The sequence below is a fragment of the Oncorhynchus nerka genome, linkage group LG10 (assembly GCF_034236695.1).
Source record: "Oncorhynchus nerka isolate Pitt River linkage group LG10, Oner_Uvic_2.0, whole genome shotgun sequence".
Lineage (NCBI taxonomy): Eukaryota > Metazoa > Chordata > Actinopteri > Salmoniformes > Salmonidae > Oncorhynchus > Oncorhynchus nerka.
The window spans coordinates 100,530,891-100,547,461 of record NC_088405.1 but is presented as its reverse complement, the minus strand read 5'-3'; the positions used below and the strand labels follow the sequence as shown (position 1 = coordinate 100,547,461).

Here is a 16,571-nt window from a genome sequence, read left to right as displayed (position 1 = left end):
CCCTCCAGTTTGCAGGGCTCCCTCAATCCCTTCTATCTGCAGGGCTCCCTCAATCCCTCCAGTTTGCAGGGCTCCCTCAATCCCTTCTATCTGCAGGGCTCCCCCAATCCCTCCAGTCTGCAGGGCTCCCTCAATCCCTCCAGTCTACAGGGCTCCCCCAATCCCTCCAGTCTGCAGGGCTCCCTCAATCCCTCCAGTCTGCTGGGCTCCCTCAATCCCTCCAGTCTGCAGGGCTCCCTCAATCCCTCCAGTCTGCAGGGCTCCCTCAATCCCTCCAGTCTGCAGGGCTCCCTCAATCCCTCCAGTCTGCAGGGCTCCCTCAATCCCTCCAGTCTGCAGGGCTCCCTCAATCCCTCCAGTCTGCAGGGCTCCCTCAATCCCTCCAGTCTGCAGGGCTCCCTCAATCCCTCCAGTCTGCAGGGCTCCCTCAATCCCTCCAGTCTGCAGGGCTCCCTCAATCCCTTCAGTCTGCAGGGCTCCCTCAATCCCTTCAGTTTGCAGGGCTCCCTCAATCCCTCCAGTTTGCAGGGCTCCCTCAATCCCTCCAGTTTGCAGGGCTCCCTCAATCCCTCCAGTCTGCAGGGCTCCCTCCAGTCTGCAGGGCTCCCTCAATCCCTCCAGTCTGCAGTGCTCCCTAAATCCCTCCAGTTTGCAGGGCTCCCTCAATCCCTCCAGTTTGCAGGGCTCCCTCAATCCCTCCAGTTTGCAGGGCTCCCTCAATCCATTCAGTTTGCAGGGCTCCCTCAATCCCTCCAGTTTGCAGGGCTCCCTCAATCCCTCCAGTTTGCAGGGCTCCCTCAATCCCTCCAGTCTACAGGGCTCCCTCCAGTCTACAGGGCTCCCTCAATCCCTCCAGTCTACAGGGCTCCCTCAATCCCACCAGTCTGCAGGGCTCCCTCAATCCCACCAGTCTACAGGGCTCCCCATCCCTCCAGTCTACAGGGCTCCCTCAATCCCACCAGTCTGCAGGGCTCCCTCAATCCCACCAGTCTGCAGGGCTCCCTCAATCCCACCAGTCTGCAGGGCTCCCTCAATCCCACCCTGAGGTGGCCATATAGGTGCCAAGATAAAGGACTCCCTCAACCCTGGGCTCCTCAATCCCTCCAGTTTATCAAGGGGACTCATTCTCCACGTTAAAGGGCCTCCTCAATCTCAGCAGTTATGGTAGGGCTTCCTCAATCCCACCAGTCTCAGGCCGGTTTCTAGAACCTCCATCCCCAGTGGGTCTTGGTGCTCCCTTTGGAATCCCACCAGCCTCTGGAGTCAGGGCTCCCTCAATCCCCTCCTACAGAACCCACCTGCTCATGGCTTTGGGCTCCTCAATCCCTCAACAGTTGCCTGGACTCCCTTCTTCCCAGTCATGGCTAAGCAGTGTCTCTCCCATTGGAGTCTGGAGGCCAGGGCTCCCTCAATCCCACCAGTCTCCAGGGCTCCCTCAACCAGCCAGTCTGACAGCGTCCAGTCTGGGGCAATCCCTCCAGTATTTTTGCTGTGGAGGGCATCCCACAACTGGTGTGAGGTTTTAGTTGGATGGGCTCCTGGTTTAACACACAGTGATGCAGGGCTCCCAATCCCACCAGTCTACAGGGCTGATCCCACCAGTCTACAGGGCTCTACAGGGTGATGAGACCTCCAGTCCCAGTCTACAGGGTGATGAGACAGGGGTCTAGGGCTCCCTCCAGTCTACAGGGGAGGGCTCCCAGTCAAGTCCCTCCAGGGGAGGGCTGTATAGTCTACAGGGCTCTACCAGTATAGTCTGGGGAGGGCTCCCTCAATCCCACCAGTCTGAGGGCTCCCTCAATCCCACAGTCTGAGGGCTCCCAGTATAGTCCCACCAGTCTGCAGGGCTCCCTCCAGTCTACAGGGCTCCCTCAATCCCTCCAGTTTGATGAGAGGGCTCCCTCAATCCCTCCAGTCTACAGGGCTCCCCAATCCCTCCAGTTTGATGAGACAGGGCTCCCAGTCAATCCCACAGTCTGCAGGGCTCCCTCAATCCCACCAGTCTGCAGGGCTCCCTCAATCCCACCCTGAGGTGGCCATATAGGTGCCAAGATAAAGGACTCCATTTTGTTTTTACTGGAGTTTATCAACAGGGTGATGAGACATTCTCCCGTTAAACAGGGTGATGAGGCTCCCAGATCTCAGCATGTTGATGAGACAGGGGAGTTCCCAGAAAGGTGATGACCTCTTCTCAGGCTACAGGGTGATGAGACACCTAGGGCTCCCACGTGGTCTTGGTGCTGGTTTTGGAGGCACTGTGTACAGCCACCTTTTGAGCCTCTGGAGTCAGTAGATCTGAAGATCCTCCTCCTACAGAACCTCCCTGCTCATGGCTTTGGGCTCGGCTTAAACTCGTTGGAGACCTCAACACGTTGCCTGGACACCCTTCTTGTAACCAGGTGGCTAGTTGAGAACAAGTTCTCATTTGCCTGCGATTGGCCATTGTGGAGGCCATCTTACACATGCCAAGCAATTAACAAGTCAATAACACAGTAGCGTAAAAAATGGGCAGTCTATATACAATGGTGAACCAGCCATGGGAGGTCTGACAATTTTGCAGATTAACACTGGGGTGTTTAATGGGTTGACAGGGAGATATTTTTGCAAAAGGAGAAAAGTTAAATAAATCACCAAACACTGGTGTGAAAACAGTATTGGGATGGATGGTAAAGCTGGGTGGTTTAACACACAGACTGATGATACAGGGAGGTTAGCTCCTCGGATATGATGTTTGAAGGGTGAGGGCTCCAACTTCAGTATTTTTGCAGTCTTCCAGTCACAGGCAGATGAGTACTGGGGAGGGCTCCCAATGAGGTGTCTATAGGGATCAGTGGCTCCCTGCTGGAGTCTACGGATGGGTGATGATGACAGTGAACTGAGGGCGGAGCTTTACCTAGTATGGACTTGTAGATGACCTGAGCCAGTGGGTCTTATGAGGGCTCCCAGTATAGTCTACAGGGGAGGGCTCCCAGCATAGTCTACAGTGGAGGGTCCCAGTATAAGTCTATGGGACAAAACGGATGGCACTATATAGTCTCCAGGGTGATGAGTCAGTGTTGGAGGGACATCCCGAGGATCGGTAGGATAGTCAGTTTTACTAGGGTAGGGCTCCCAGTGAAGGAGTCTTTGGGGAGGGCTACTCTTGATTTGATTTTTCAGGAGATGTTTGATGTAGTCTGGAAGGGGAGGGCTCTAGCCAGTATAGTCTATAGAGGGCTCCACATATAGTCTAACCATCCAGGGTGATGCTAGTCGGGGATGCGGGTGCAGTATAGTCTACAGGGAAAAGCATGGGCTTTACCCAGTTAGTCTACAGGGTGGGCATTGAAGCTCGTTTGGAGGTTAGTCTACAGGGAGGGCTCCCAGTATAGTCTACAGGGGAGGGCTGCGTAGAGGTGGATCAGGGGAGGCTAGCAAGAGCAACATCAGTCTACAGAGGGAAAAGCTCCCAGAATAGTCTACTGGGTGATGAGACAGGGACCGGATGGTCTATCAGTGAACTCTGTCTGCAGGGAACCAGGCTCCCAGTCATAGTCTACAGGGGAGGGCTCCCAGTATAGTCTACAGGGTGATGAGACAGGGAGGGCTCCCATTATAGTCTACGATGGGAGGGCTCCCAGTACTAGTCTACAGGGTGATGAGACAGGGGAGGGCTCCTGTATAGTCGTGGCTGAGGTGCACCCGTGACCGCTCCCAGTATAGTCTACAGGGTGATGAGACGGTGGGGAGATGGCTGACCTGTTTAGTCTGAGGGTGATGAGACAGGGGAGGGCTATAGCAGTTTGGGTCTACAGGGTGATGAGACAGGGGATGGCTCCCAGTATCAATCTTGGGGATCTCAGGATGATGAGAACAGGCTGGTAATAGGGCTTGCCAATGGCGGCAGATAGTTTCTACAGGGTGATGAGACCAGGGGAGGGCTCCCAGTTTAGTCTCTTTCAGAACATCTGCTATCTGGATTTGGGTGATGAGAACCTGGAGGGGGCGAGGGCTGCCCAGTATAGTCTGGCAGGGGAGATACCAGGGAGGGCTGGCCAGCCGTTGAGTGCTTATTGAAGCTTTCGATAGGGGAGGTGGAGACCCAGTATAGCCTCAGGGTGATGAGAGCTGGGAGGGCTCCTCTATAGTCTCCATGGACTATACTCCCAGTATAGTCTACAGGGTGATGAGACAGGGGAGGGCTCCCAGTATAGTCTACAGGGTGATGAGACAGGGGAGGGCTCCCAGTATAGTCTACAGGGGAGGGCTCCCAGTATAGTCTACAGGGTGATGAGACAGGGGAGGGCTCCCAGTATAGTCTACAGGGTGATGAGACAGGGGATGGTCTATCAGTATAGTCTACAGGGGAGGGCTCCCAGTATAGTCTACAGGGGAGGGCTCCCAGTATAGTCTACAGGGGAGGGCTCCCAGTATAGTCTACAGGGTGATGAGACAGGGGAGGGCTCCCAGTATAGTCTACAGGGTGATGAGACAGGGGATGGTCTATCAGTATAGTCTACAGGGGAGGGCTCCCAGTATAGTCTACAGGGTGATGAGACAGGGGATGGTCTATCAGTATAGTCTACAGGGGAGGGCTCCCAGTATAGTCTACAGGGTGATGAGACAGGGGAGGCTCCCAGTATAGTCTACAGGGGAGGGCTCCCAGTATAGTCTACAGGGTGATGAGACAGGGGAGGGCTCCCAGTATAGTCTACAGGGGAGGGCTCCCAGTATAGTCTACAGGGTGATGAGACAGGGGATGGTCTATCAGTATAGTCTACAGGGGAGGCTCCCAGTATAGTCTACAGGGTGATGAGACAGGGGAGGGCTCCCAGTATCTTTATTCATCCAGTAATATATTTAGTAATTAACTACAATTTTATAATGATTTTTTTTTCCACCTTTATTTAACCAAGAAGGCTAGTTGAGAACAAGTTCTCATGTACAACTGTGACCTGGCCAAGATAAAACGAAGCAGTGAGACACAGACAACACAGAGTTACACCAAAACAAACCTACAGTCAATAACACAATAGAAAAGTGAAAGTCTTTATACAGTGTGTGCAAATGGCGTGAGGAGCTAAGGCAATAAATAGGCCATAGTAGCGAAGTAATTACAATTTAGCAGATTAACACTGGAGTGACAGATGAGCAGATGGTGATGAGCAGATGATGGTGTGTAAGTAGTGATACTGGTGTGTAAGTAGTGATACTGGTGTGTAAGTAGTGATACTGGTGTGTAAGTAGTGATACTGGTGTATAAGTAGTGATACTGGTGTGTAAGTAGTGATACTGGTGTATAAGTAGTGATACTGGTGTATAAGTAGTGATACTGGTGTGTAAGTAGTGATACTGGTGTATAAGTAGTGATACTGGTGTGTAAGTAGTGATACTGGTGTGTAAGTAGTGATACTGGTGTGTAAGTAGTGATACTGGTGTATAAGTAGTGATACTGGTGTATAAGTAGTGATACTGGTGTGTAAGTAGTGATACTGGTGTGTAAGTAGACATACTGGTGTGTAAGTAGTGATACTGGTGTATAAGTAGTGATACTGGTGTGTAAGTAGTGATACTGGTGTATAAGTAGTGATACTGGTGTATAAGTAGTGCTACTGGTGTATAAGTAGTGATACTGGTGTGTAAGTAGTGATACTGGTGTGTAAGTAGTGATACTGGTGTATAAGTAGTGATACTGGTGTGTAAGTAGTGATACTGGTGTGTAAGTAGACATACTGGTGTGTAAGTAGTGATACTGGTGTGTAAGTAGTGATACTGGTGTATAAGTAGTGATACTGGTGTGTAAGTAGTGATACTGGTGTGTAAGTAGTGATACTGGCACTACTGGTGTGTAAGTAGTGATACTGGTGTGTAAGTAGTGATACTGGTGTATAAGTAGTGATACTGGTGTGTAAGTAGACATACTGGTGTGTAAGTAGTGATACTGGTGTATAAGTAGTGATACTGGTGTGTAAGTAGTGATACTGGTGTGTAAGTAGTGATACTGGTGTGTAAGTAGTGATACTGGTGTGTAAGTAGTGATACTGGTGTGTAAGTAGTGATACTGGTGTGTAAGTAGTGATACTGGTGTATAAGTAGTGATACTGGTGTGTAAAAGAGCAGAAAAGTAAATAAAAACAATATGGGGATGAGGTAGGTATATTGGGTGGGCTATTTACAGATGGACTATGTACAGCTGCAGCGATCGGTTAGCTGCTCAGGTTGCTGATGTTTAAAGTTAGTGAGGGAAGTATAAGTCTCCAGCTTCAGCGATTTTTGAAATTCGTTCCAGTCACTGGCAGCAGAGAACTGGAAGGAAAGGCGGCCAAAGGAGGAATTGGCTTTGGGGATGACCAGTGAGATATACCTGCTGCAGCGCGTGCTACGGGTGGGTGCTGCTATGGTGACCAGTGAGCTGAGATAAGGCGGGGCTTTACCTAGCAAAGACTTATAGATGACCTGGAGCCAGTGGGTCTGGCGACGAATATGTAGCGAGGGCCAACCAATGAGAGCGTACAGGTCGCAGTGGTGGGTAGAATATGGGCTTTGGTGACAAAACGGATGGCACTGTGATAGACTGCATCCAATTTGCTGAGTAGAATATTGGGACCTATTTTGTAAATGATATCGCCGAAGTCAAGAATTAGTAGGATAGTCAGTTTTACTAGGGTATGTTTGGCGGTGTGAGTGAAGGAGGCTTTGTTGCGAAATAGGAAGTCGATTCTAGATTTAATTTTGGATTGGAGATGCTTGATGTGAGTCTGGAAGGAGAGTTTACAGTCTAACCAGACACCTAGGTATTTGTAGTTGTCCACATATTCTAAGTAACGACCGTCCAGAGTAGTGATGCTGGAATGACGGGCAGGTGCAGGCAGCGATCGGTTGAAGAGCATGCATTTAGTTTTACTAGTGTTTAAGGGCAGTTGGAGGCCACAGAAGGAGAGTTGTATGGCATTGAAGCTCATTTGGAGGGTTGTTAGCACAGTGTCCAAGGACGGGCCCAAAGAATACAGAATGGTGTCGTCTGAGTAGAGGTGGATCAAGGAATCACCAGCAATAAGAGCAATATCATTGATGTATACAGAGAAAAGTGTCGGCCCGAGAATTGAACCCTGTGGTACCCCCATAGAGACTGCCAGAGGTCCGGACAACAGGCCCTCCGATTTGACATACTGAACTGAATGAAGTACAGCCTGAATTTGACTGGACGATTTACTTGGCAACGTTCCGAGGCTGTTTTATTTTTACTATGAAATCGGATACAATGAAAACGTTAAGAAGACGCATTCAGATGTACATTACATCATAATACAACAAGCCACTCGATTTCAATGATCTTTGTAATACATGGATTACCACAAAGGTTTAAGCCAACATTTCAGCCAATCAGGTCTCTATCTAGTTCCTTTCCAAAAAGGGACAACACTGTATCCAAAGAAATGTATAGGAAATAAATTGACAATATGTTTGAGCTACAACAAAACAATCATAACAATGCTATGAAAAGGTAAAAACTAAACAAGCAACAATTCCAGAATGAAATCTACAAGGAAATCTGTCATGTTTGTTCTTCTCAGTCAGGCTTCCAATGCTTCTGGCCATCATGCCATTCCCCGTGCTGAGATCCATGATGTCGAAGATCGTGTCAAAGACCGAGCAGGGTGAGTTTTAGTTCACTTTCTTTGACTAAACTAATGCTTTAAAACCCCACCGCAATCCGTTAATAAAATCATTGAGAATGAAACACACAGATTTATTTAGACTTATTTCCATGCCTTTGTGTTTATTATGGATCCCCATTAGTTCCTGCCAAGGCAGCAGCTACTCTTCCTGGGGTTTATTATGGATCCCCATTAGTTCCTGCCAAGGCAGCAGCTACTCTTCCTGGGGTTTATTATGGATCCCCATTAGTTCCTGCCAAGGCAGCAGCTACTCTTCCTGGGGTTTATTATGGATCCCCATTAGTTCCTGCCAAGGCACCAGCTACTCTTCCTGGGGTTTATTATGGATCCACATTAGTTCCTGCCAAGGCAGCAGCTACTCTTCCTGGGGTTTATTATGGATCCCCATTAGTTCCTGCCAAGGCAGCAGCTACTCTTCCTGGGGTTTATTATGGATCCCCATTAGTTCCTGCCAAGGCAGCAGCTACTCTTCCTGGGGTTTATTATGGATCCCCATTAGTTCCTGCCAAGGAAGCAGCTACTCTTCCTGGGGTTTATTATGGATCCCCATTAGTTCCTGCCAAGGCAGCAGCTACTCTTCCTGGGGTTTATTATGGATCCCCATTAGTTCCTGCCAAGGAAGCAGCTACTCTTCCTGGGGTTTATTATGGATCCCCATTAGTTCCTGCCAAGGCAGCAGCTACTCTTCCTGGGGTTTATTATGGATCCCCATTAGTTCCTGCCAAGGAAGCAGCTACTCTTACTGGGGTTTATTATGGATCCCCATTAGTTCCTGCCAAGGAAGCAGCTACTCTTCCTGGGGTTTATTATGGATCCCCATTAGTTCCTGCCAAGGCAGCAGCTACTCTTCCTGGGGTTTATTATGGATCCCCATTAGTTCCTGCCAAGGCAGCAGCTACTCTTCCTGGGGTTTATTATGGATCCCCATTAGTTCCTGCCAAGGCAGCAGCTACTCTTCCTGGGGTTTATTATGGATCCCCATTAGTTCCTGCCAAGGAAGCAGCTACTCTTACTGGGGTTTATTATGGATCCCCATTAGTTCCTGCCAAGGAAGCAGCTACTCTTACTGGGGTTTATTATGGATCCCCATTAGTTCCTGCCAAGGCAGCAGCTACTCTTCCTGGGGTTTATTATGGATCCCCATTAGTTCCTGCCAAGGCAGCAGCTACTCTTACTGGGGTCCGGCAAAATTAAGTCAGTTATATAATCTTTTTTTACTATACATTACAGATTTCACAACACACTGTGTGCCCTCGGGCTCCTACTCCACCACTACCACATATCTACAACACACTGTGTGCCCTCAGGCCCCTACTCCACCACTACCACATATCTACAACACACTGTGTGCCCTCAGGCCCCTACTCCACCACTACCACATATCTACAACACACTGTGTGCTCTCAGGCCCCTACTCCACCACTACCACATATCTACAACACACTGTGTCCTCAGGCCCCTACTCCACCACATATCTAGAACACACTGTGTGCCCTCAGGCCCCTACTCCACCACTACCACATATCTACAACACACTGTGTGCCCTCAGGCCCCTACTCCACCACTACCACATATCTACAACACACTGTGCCCTCGGGCCCCTACTCCACCACTACCACATATCTACAACACACTGTGTGCCCTCGGGCTCCCACTCCACCACTACCACATATCTACAACACATTGTGTGCCCTCAGGCCCCTACTCCACCACTACCACATATCTACAACACACTGTGTGCCCTCAGGCCCCTACTCCACCACTACCACATATCTACAACACACTGTGTGCCCTCAGGCCCCTACTCCACCACATATCTACAACACACTGTGCCCTCAGGCCCCTACTCCACCACTACCACATATCTACAACACACTGTGTGCCCTCGGGCCCCTACTCCACCACTACCACATATCTACAACACACTGTGTGCCCTCGGGCCCCTACTCCACCACTACCACATATCTACAACACACTGTGTGCCCTCAGGCCCCTACTCCACCACTACCACATATCTACAGTACACTGTGTGCCCTCAGGCCCCTACTCCACCACTACCACATATCTACAACACACTGTGTGCCCTCGGGCCCCTACTCCACCACTACCACATATCTACAACACACTGTGTGCCCTCAGGCCCCTACTCCACCACTACCACATATCTACAACACACTGTGTGTCCTCAGGCCCCTACTCCACCACTACCACATATCTACAGTACTAAAGCCACGTTTATATGTTATGTTGTCATGTGTCTGCACCTGTGTTTGTGCTTTCCTGAGCCATGGTTAGTTTAAACAGAGAACGTTCTAGACCACAGAGTAGGACCCTTGTCTGACCAGAGAGCCATGTCTTTTAAGCCGTCCTCTCCTACACGGACACTTGACGAAACCATGTGGAATGTAAACCAACTCTTCTGTCCCGGACCTAGATAACAGGAGGAGTTGTACCCTGCTCTTTCTGTCTCAACCTTAGGCTGAAGTGTTGTCATGGAGACTGTCTCAACGGTAGGTTGAAGTGTCGTCATGGAGACTGTCTCAACGTTAGGTTGAAGTGTGGTCATGGAGACTCTTTCTGTCTCAACCTTAGGCTGAAGTGTTGTCATGGAGACTGTCTCAACGTTAGGTTGAAGTGTTGTCATGGAGACTCTTTCTGTCTCAACCTTAGGCTGAAGTGTTGTCATGGAGACTCTCTGTCTCAACGGTAGGTTGAAGTGTTGTCATGGAGACTCTTTCTGTCTCAACGGTAGGCTGAAGTGTTGTCATGGAGACTCTTTCTGTCTCAACGGTAGGCTGAAGTGTTGTCATGGAGACTCTTTCTGTCTCAACGGTAGGCTGAAGTGTTGTCATGGAGACTCTTTCTGTCTCAACGGTAGGCTGAAGTGTTGTCATGGAGACTCTTTCTGTCTCAACGGTAGGTTGAAGTGTTGTCATGGAGACTCTTTCTGTCTCAACGGTAGGTTGAAGTGTTGTCATGGAGACTCTTTCTGTCTCAACGGTAGGTTGAAGTGTTGTCATGGAGACTCTTTCTGTCTCAACGGTAGGTTGAAGTGTTGTCATGGAGACTGTCTCAACGGTAGGCTGAAGTGTTGTCATGGAGACTCTTTCTGTCTCAACGGTAGGTTGAAGTGTTGTCATGGAGACTCTTTCTGTCTCAACGGTAGGTTGAAGTGTTGTCATGGAGACTCTTTCTGTCTCAACGGTAGGTTGAAGTGTTGTCATGGAGACTGTCTCAACGGTAGGCTGAAGTGTTGTCATGGAGACTCTTTCTGTCTCAACGGTAGGTTGAAGTGTTGTCATGGAGACTCTGTCTCAACGGTAGGTTGAAGTGTTGTCATGGAGACTGTCTCAACGGTAGGCTGAAGTGTCGACATGTAGGAACATACTTTTTCAGCACTTCCGCGGGGGCAGTGATGCTTAACCTATGACTTTGAACCAATTTACCTGACAGTGTATTCTCTCTCTCTCTCTCTCGTGTGTGTGTGTGTGTGTGTGTGTGTGTGTGTGTGTGTCTGTGTGTGTGTGTGTGTGTGTGTGTGTGTGTGTGTGTGTGTGTGTGTGTGTGTGTGTGTGTGTGTGTGTGTGTGTGTAGGAGCGTTGTTTGGGTGCTTGGCATGCCTGGACAGTGTGAACAACAGTGTGGCGATAGCTGTGTTCAGTAGTCTCTACGCTGCCACGGTAACCTGGTACCCTGGATTCTGCTTCCTGTTGTCTGCTGGACTCTGTGTCATCCCCTTGGTCCTGCTAGTGTGAGTATTATATGCTACTAATAATATACTACTACTACTACTAATATACTAATACTACTACTAATATACTACTACTAATACTACTACTACAACTAATATACTACTACTAATATACGACAACTACTACTACTACTACTACTAATATACTACTACTACTACTACTAATATACTACTACTAATATACTACTACTACTACTACTAATATACTAATACTACTACTAATATACGACTACTACTACTAATATACTACTACTACTAATATACTAATACACTACTATTGCTACTAATATACTACTACTACTAATATACTAATACTACTACTAATATACGACTACTACTACTAATAATAATAATATACTACTACTACTACTACTACTACTAATATACTAATACTACTACTAATATACGACTACTAATACTACTACTACAACTAATATACTACTACTAATATACGACAACTACTACTACTACTACTACTAATATACTACTACTAATATACTACTACTACTACTACTACTACTACTACTACTAATATACTAATACTACTACTAATATACGACTACTACTACTAATATACTACTACTACTAATATACTACTACTACTAATATACTACTATTGCTACTAATATACTACTATTGCTACTAATATACTACTACTAATATACGACTACTACTACTACTAATATACTACTACTACTAATATACTACTATTGCTACTAATATACTACTACTACTACTACTACTACTACTACTACTACTAATATACTACTACTAATATACTACTACTACTACTAATATACTACTACTACTACTACTAATATACTACTACTACTACTAATAATAATAATATACTACTACTTATATACCACTACTACTAATATACTAATACTACTACTAATATAACTACTAATATACTACTAATAATAATATACTACTACTACTAATATACTACTAATAATAATATACTACTACTACTAATATACTACTAATAATATACGACCACTACTACTCTACTAATATACTACTACTACTAATATACTACTACTACTACTAATATACTACTACTAATATACGACCACTACTACTACTAATATACTACTAGTAGTAGGGGGTGTTTAAGTGCTTTGCTCAAGGGCGCAACGGTAGGCAACGTCCTCTAGGATTTGATACCAGCAACCCTACTGTTGCCAGCTCACTTCCCGACAGATTTTTCCTCATCAGACCCAAGATTTTAAAGTGGCATCCCAGCAGTTGCTGGCTCACCTCTATAACAACTAGGCTACCTTCTGCCCCATGATGTTACTCAGCCAACCACATGAATACACACTCAGTGACTCCTGTCAGCTTTCCTTTCCTTATCAAGGGCTGGCTGCTGTTGTGAATCTGGTTGCAAAGGTAGTTCTTTGTAGGCGTTTCATTGGATCAGTGTTATGATGCTGTTGGTCTGGTTACGGTTGTGGCGAGATGGAGTAGGCCTACAGCGCCATCTAGTGGTCGAGTCAGGGACAACAGTTGACAACTGTAGCATTATAGCTAAGCCTAACCCTTTTCATAACGTTAACCTTGCTCTGATGAGCTGCCACGCTGGCTCTCCCATCCTGCTGGCTCTCCCATCCTGCTGGCTCTCCCATCCTGCTAGCTCTCCCATCCTGCTGGCTCTCCCATCCTGCTGGCTCTCCCATCCTGCTGGCTCTCCCATCCTGTTGGCTCTCCCATCCTGCTGGCTCTCCCATCCTGCTAGCTCTCCCATCCTGCTGGCTCTCCCATCCTGCTGGCTCTCCCATCCTGCTAGCTCTCCCATCCTGCTGGCTCTCCTATCCTGCTGGCTCTCCCATCCTGCTGGCTCTCCCATCCTGCTGGCTCTCCCATCCTGCCTCGCTGGCTCTCCCATCCTGTTGGCTCTCCCATCCTGCCTCGCTGGCTCTCCCATCCTGCTAGCTCTCCCATCCTGCTGGCTCTCCCATCCTGCTGGCTCTCCCATCCTGCTGGCTCTCCCATCCTGCTAGCTCTCCCATCCTGCTAGCTCTCCCATCCTGCTGGCTCTCCCATCCTGCTGGCTCTCCCATCCTGCTGGCTCTCCCATCCTGCCTCGTAAACAAACCAACAGGCTCTCTGGCTGTCTGGAACCACTACTGACTCACCTTGTGTGCATCTCTATAACTTTTAAGAGGCTTCCCCTCGTCTCCTTTCTTTCATCTGCACTGAATTAAAAGCCCCGGAAAGGTGAAAACTACACACTGTATTCCACAGGGAATCTGCCGTTCACCTGTCCTCTTCTATAATGCCAGACTCTGTGCAGGTCAAAGGATGTAGTGAGAGACTGGAGCAGGTTCTGTGGACTCCCTGTCTCTCTCTCAATCTCCCCGTCTCGCTCTCTCTCCCTGTCTCTCTCCACATATCTCCCTGTCTCCCTGTCTCTCTCTCTCAATCTGTCAATCTCTCCGTCTCGCTCTCTCTCTCTGTTTCTCTCCACATATCTCCCTGTCTCCCTCTCTGTCAATCTCTCCGTCTCGCTCTGTCTCTCTCTCTCCCTGTCTCTCTCTCTCTCCCTGTCTCTCTCCACATATCTCCCTGTCTCTCTCCACATATCTCCCTGTCTCCCTCTCTTTCAATCTCTGTCAATCTCTCCGTCTCGCTTTCTCTCTCTCTGTCTCTCTCCCCCTCTCTGGCTCCTTCTCTTGCTCTTTCTGTGACCTACAGGATTGTGGGGCTGCTGGGGGTGGATGAAAGTAAGGAGGCAGAGGTCCTCATCCCAGAAGAGGAAGGCCTGGCCGGAGACGATGACCCTCTCCTCACCTGAGGCTGGTGAGGCAAGACTAGAAACCTTTTGGCCTGGTGCTCTTTGATTTGTTCTCTTCTCTCTCACTCTGTGGGGTCTGTTCTGGCACCTACTGTAGATCTATACTTAATCTGTGTTTTGAAAAAATTTGCCCATGGTAGCATGTGGTTGGACAAACAGAGCTGGACTCTTAAACCAATCAGCAGTCTAGGACTCTATAAGAGATCGATTACCTCAGTTTTTAATTGTTCTGATATGAAAGTCTAGATTTTAATTTCAGGGTAAATAGTGAACGGATGTTTCTAGAGGGCTTCAGTAACATAATATCAGAGCTCCTTCAACCTGGTCACATATATTATTATTATTATATATTATTATTACACGTTATATTTCTGCCATCCATAATAATAACCTATGTCTATTCCAATGCATCTTTTTATGTACAGGGTGGCAGGTAGCGGTTGGGCCAGCAACCAAAAGGTCCTTGGTTCAAATCATCGAGCCGGCAAGGTGGAAAAATCTGTCGAATGTGTGTCCTTGAGGTTGCTCTGAATAAGAGAGAGTCTGCTAAGTGAATTTTTGTTTGTTGGGCGTCGGAATCACAGGTGCGTCCACAGGTGCGTCGGAATCACAGGTGCGTCGGAATCACAGGTGTTGCTTTTGGTTTGATTTCCCGTAGCCTCTTTTGTCAGCGTCAATTTCTCTGTAAAGTAAAGACCGCGTTTTAAAACACACAGCCCAATTCTTCTGATCTCTCACGGTGGAATAATTAGTCGTTGTACATGATTCAATTATTCACGTTGTTGCAACAAAAAAAATGGGAAATAAGCTAATTGATTTTCCAAAATGTTTTAATAAGTAGCTAGAAGTCTCTGAAGTGAAATGAATATTGATATCAAACAGAGCGACCGTAATAGCAGACAGCGGTTATCTACCTAATTCACTGTATATCACACCATGTCCCACTTACCTGTTTTTATTACTGATCTGCTTGTGTTGTCGTTACATGACAAGGCTCAAACTGTCAAACTCATTTAGCTGTTCCTTACACCAACATGATAGACTTGTATGACGCTCAAGGAAATGCACTTTCTGTCTGAACTGTGTCACGACTTGTTAGTTTCCCCAGTGATCAAAACGGGTTGAAAAGATGTCATTTCAATGGCAACTGGTTGGAATTACATTTTTGGGCTGACCCTAGACCAGTTTGGGCTCTTGCTGTCGTTGTCATGATGTCAGAAACAGATCTACAAACAGATCTAGGATCAGGATAATAAACACTTTGTTGGTTGATATTTCAACTACACTGTTACAGTAGGTTACCTCCACTTAATGATTGATTAACAACAACGATCAATAACTCAGAACTGATCATGTAAAAACCAGCATAGGCAAATGGATGTGAAGGACAGTATTGGGAAATACTACTTTAGGGGAAAATGTTTTAAAAAGTTGTATGTGCTATTATTTTTACAATAATTTATGACTGCCACAAATGTTTGTGTAATTGTGTAAAATAAAATTCAAAAAATGTATTGGTATGAAATGTGTGACGGAATTCATGAAACTCTTTTTCATATGTTTTCTGACAACTAAACATTGAAGTGGCTGGATTGCATTATTTGCGGTCATTGGTTTGTAGAAAAGCAAAACATGAGTGTAATACATACAGTGGCCACCAGGTGTCACTGTTGGATTAGGATGTAACACCCACCGAATGATGTATAAAACCCCTAGAAAGCTGATGTTATACATTGGCCATTGAGAGGCTTTGAAGCCACCGGCCATTTTGTCATTCCCCTGTAGGAGCAGTCCTCCATATAAATGAATGAAATTCAACAGTATTTCAAATGAATGTTTCAAGGACCAAATGACATATATTTTTGTTGTTGTAGTGGGGACCGTAACATTGGTAATCCCCAAAAATTATACTTCAATGGAAAAGAATTATAAAATATTTTTAGATCACGTATTATAATTTAAAAGGATGCTGCACAGTCTTTTATCGATGGCACTTCCCTCATCAACTCATCCCTGCCCACTCAACCCCATCCCTTCCTCCCCTCTCCAGACCTTCTCCTATTCATCACTTCCCTCATCAACTCATCCCTGCCCACTCAACCCCATCCCTTCCTCCCTTCTCCCTAGACCTTCTCCTATTCATCACTTCCCTCATCAACTCATCCCTGCCCACTCAACCCCATCCCTTCCTCCCCTCTCCAGACCTTCTCCTATTCATCACTTCCCTCATCAACTCATCCCTGCCCACTCAACCCCATCCCTTCCTCCCCTCTCCAGACCTTCTCCTATTCATCACTTCCCTCATCAACTCATCCCTGCCCACTCAACCCCATCCCTTCCTCCCCTCTCCAGACCTTCTCCT

The 16,571-nt window shown here is 47.1% G+C and overlaps 1 protein-coding gene across 1 annotated transcript in view; it reads left to right on the top strand.

Moving 5' to 3' along the window:
• LOC115125941 (lysosomal proton-coupled steroid conjugate and bile acid symporter SLC46A3) overlaps positions 1–15,728 on the top strand; it is a 42,575-nt gene extending 26,847 nt beyond the window's left edge. The window contains exons 4-7 of the mRNA XM_065024015.1: positions 7,554–7,637; positions 11,253–11,409; positions 14,110–14,214; positions 14,635–15,728. Of these exons, the coding sequence (XP_064880087.1) occupies positions 7,554–7,637; positions 11,253–11,409; positions 14,110–14,209 (341 nt within the window). The 3' untranslated portion in view covers positions 14,210–14,214; positions 14,635–15,728. The remainder of the gene's footprint in view (positions 1–7,553; positions 7,638–11,252; positions 11,410–14,109; positions 14,215–14,634) is intronic.
• The last annotated feature ends 843 nt before the right edge of the window (positions 15,729–16,571 follow it).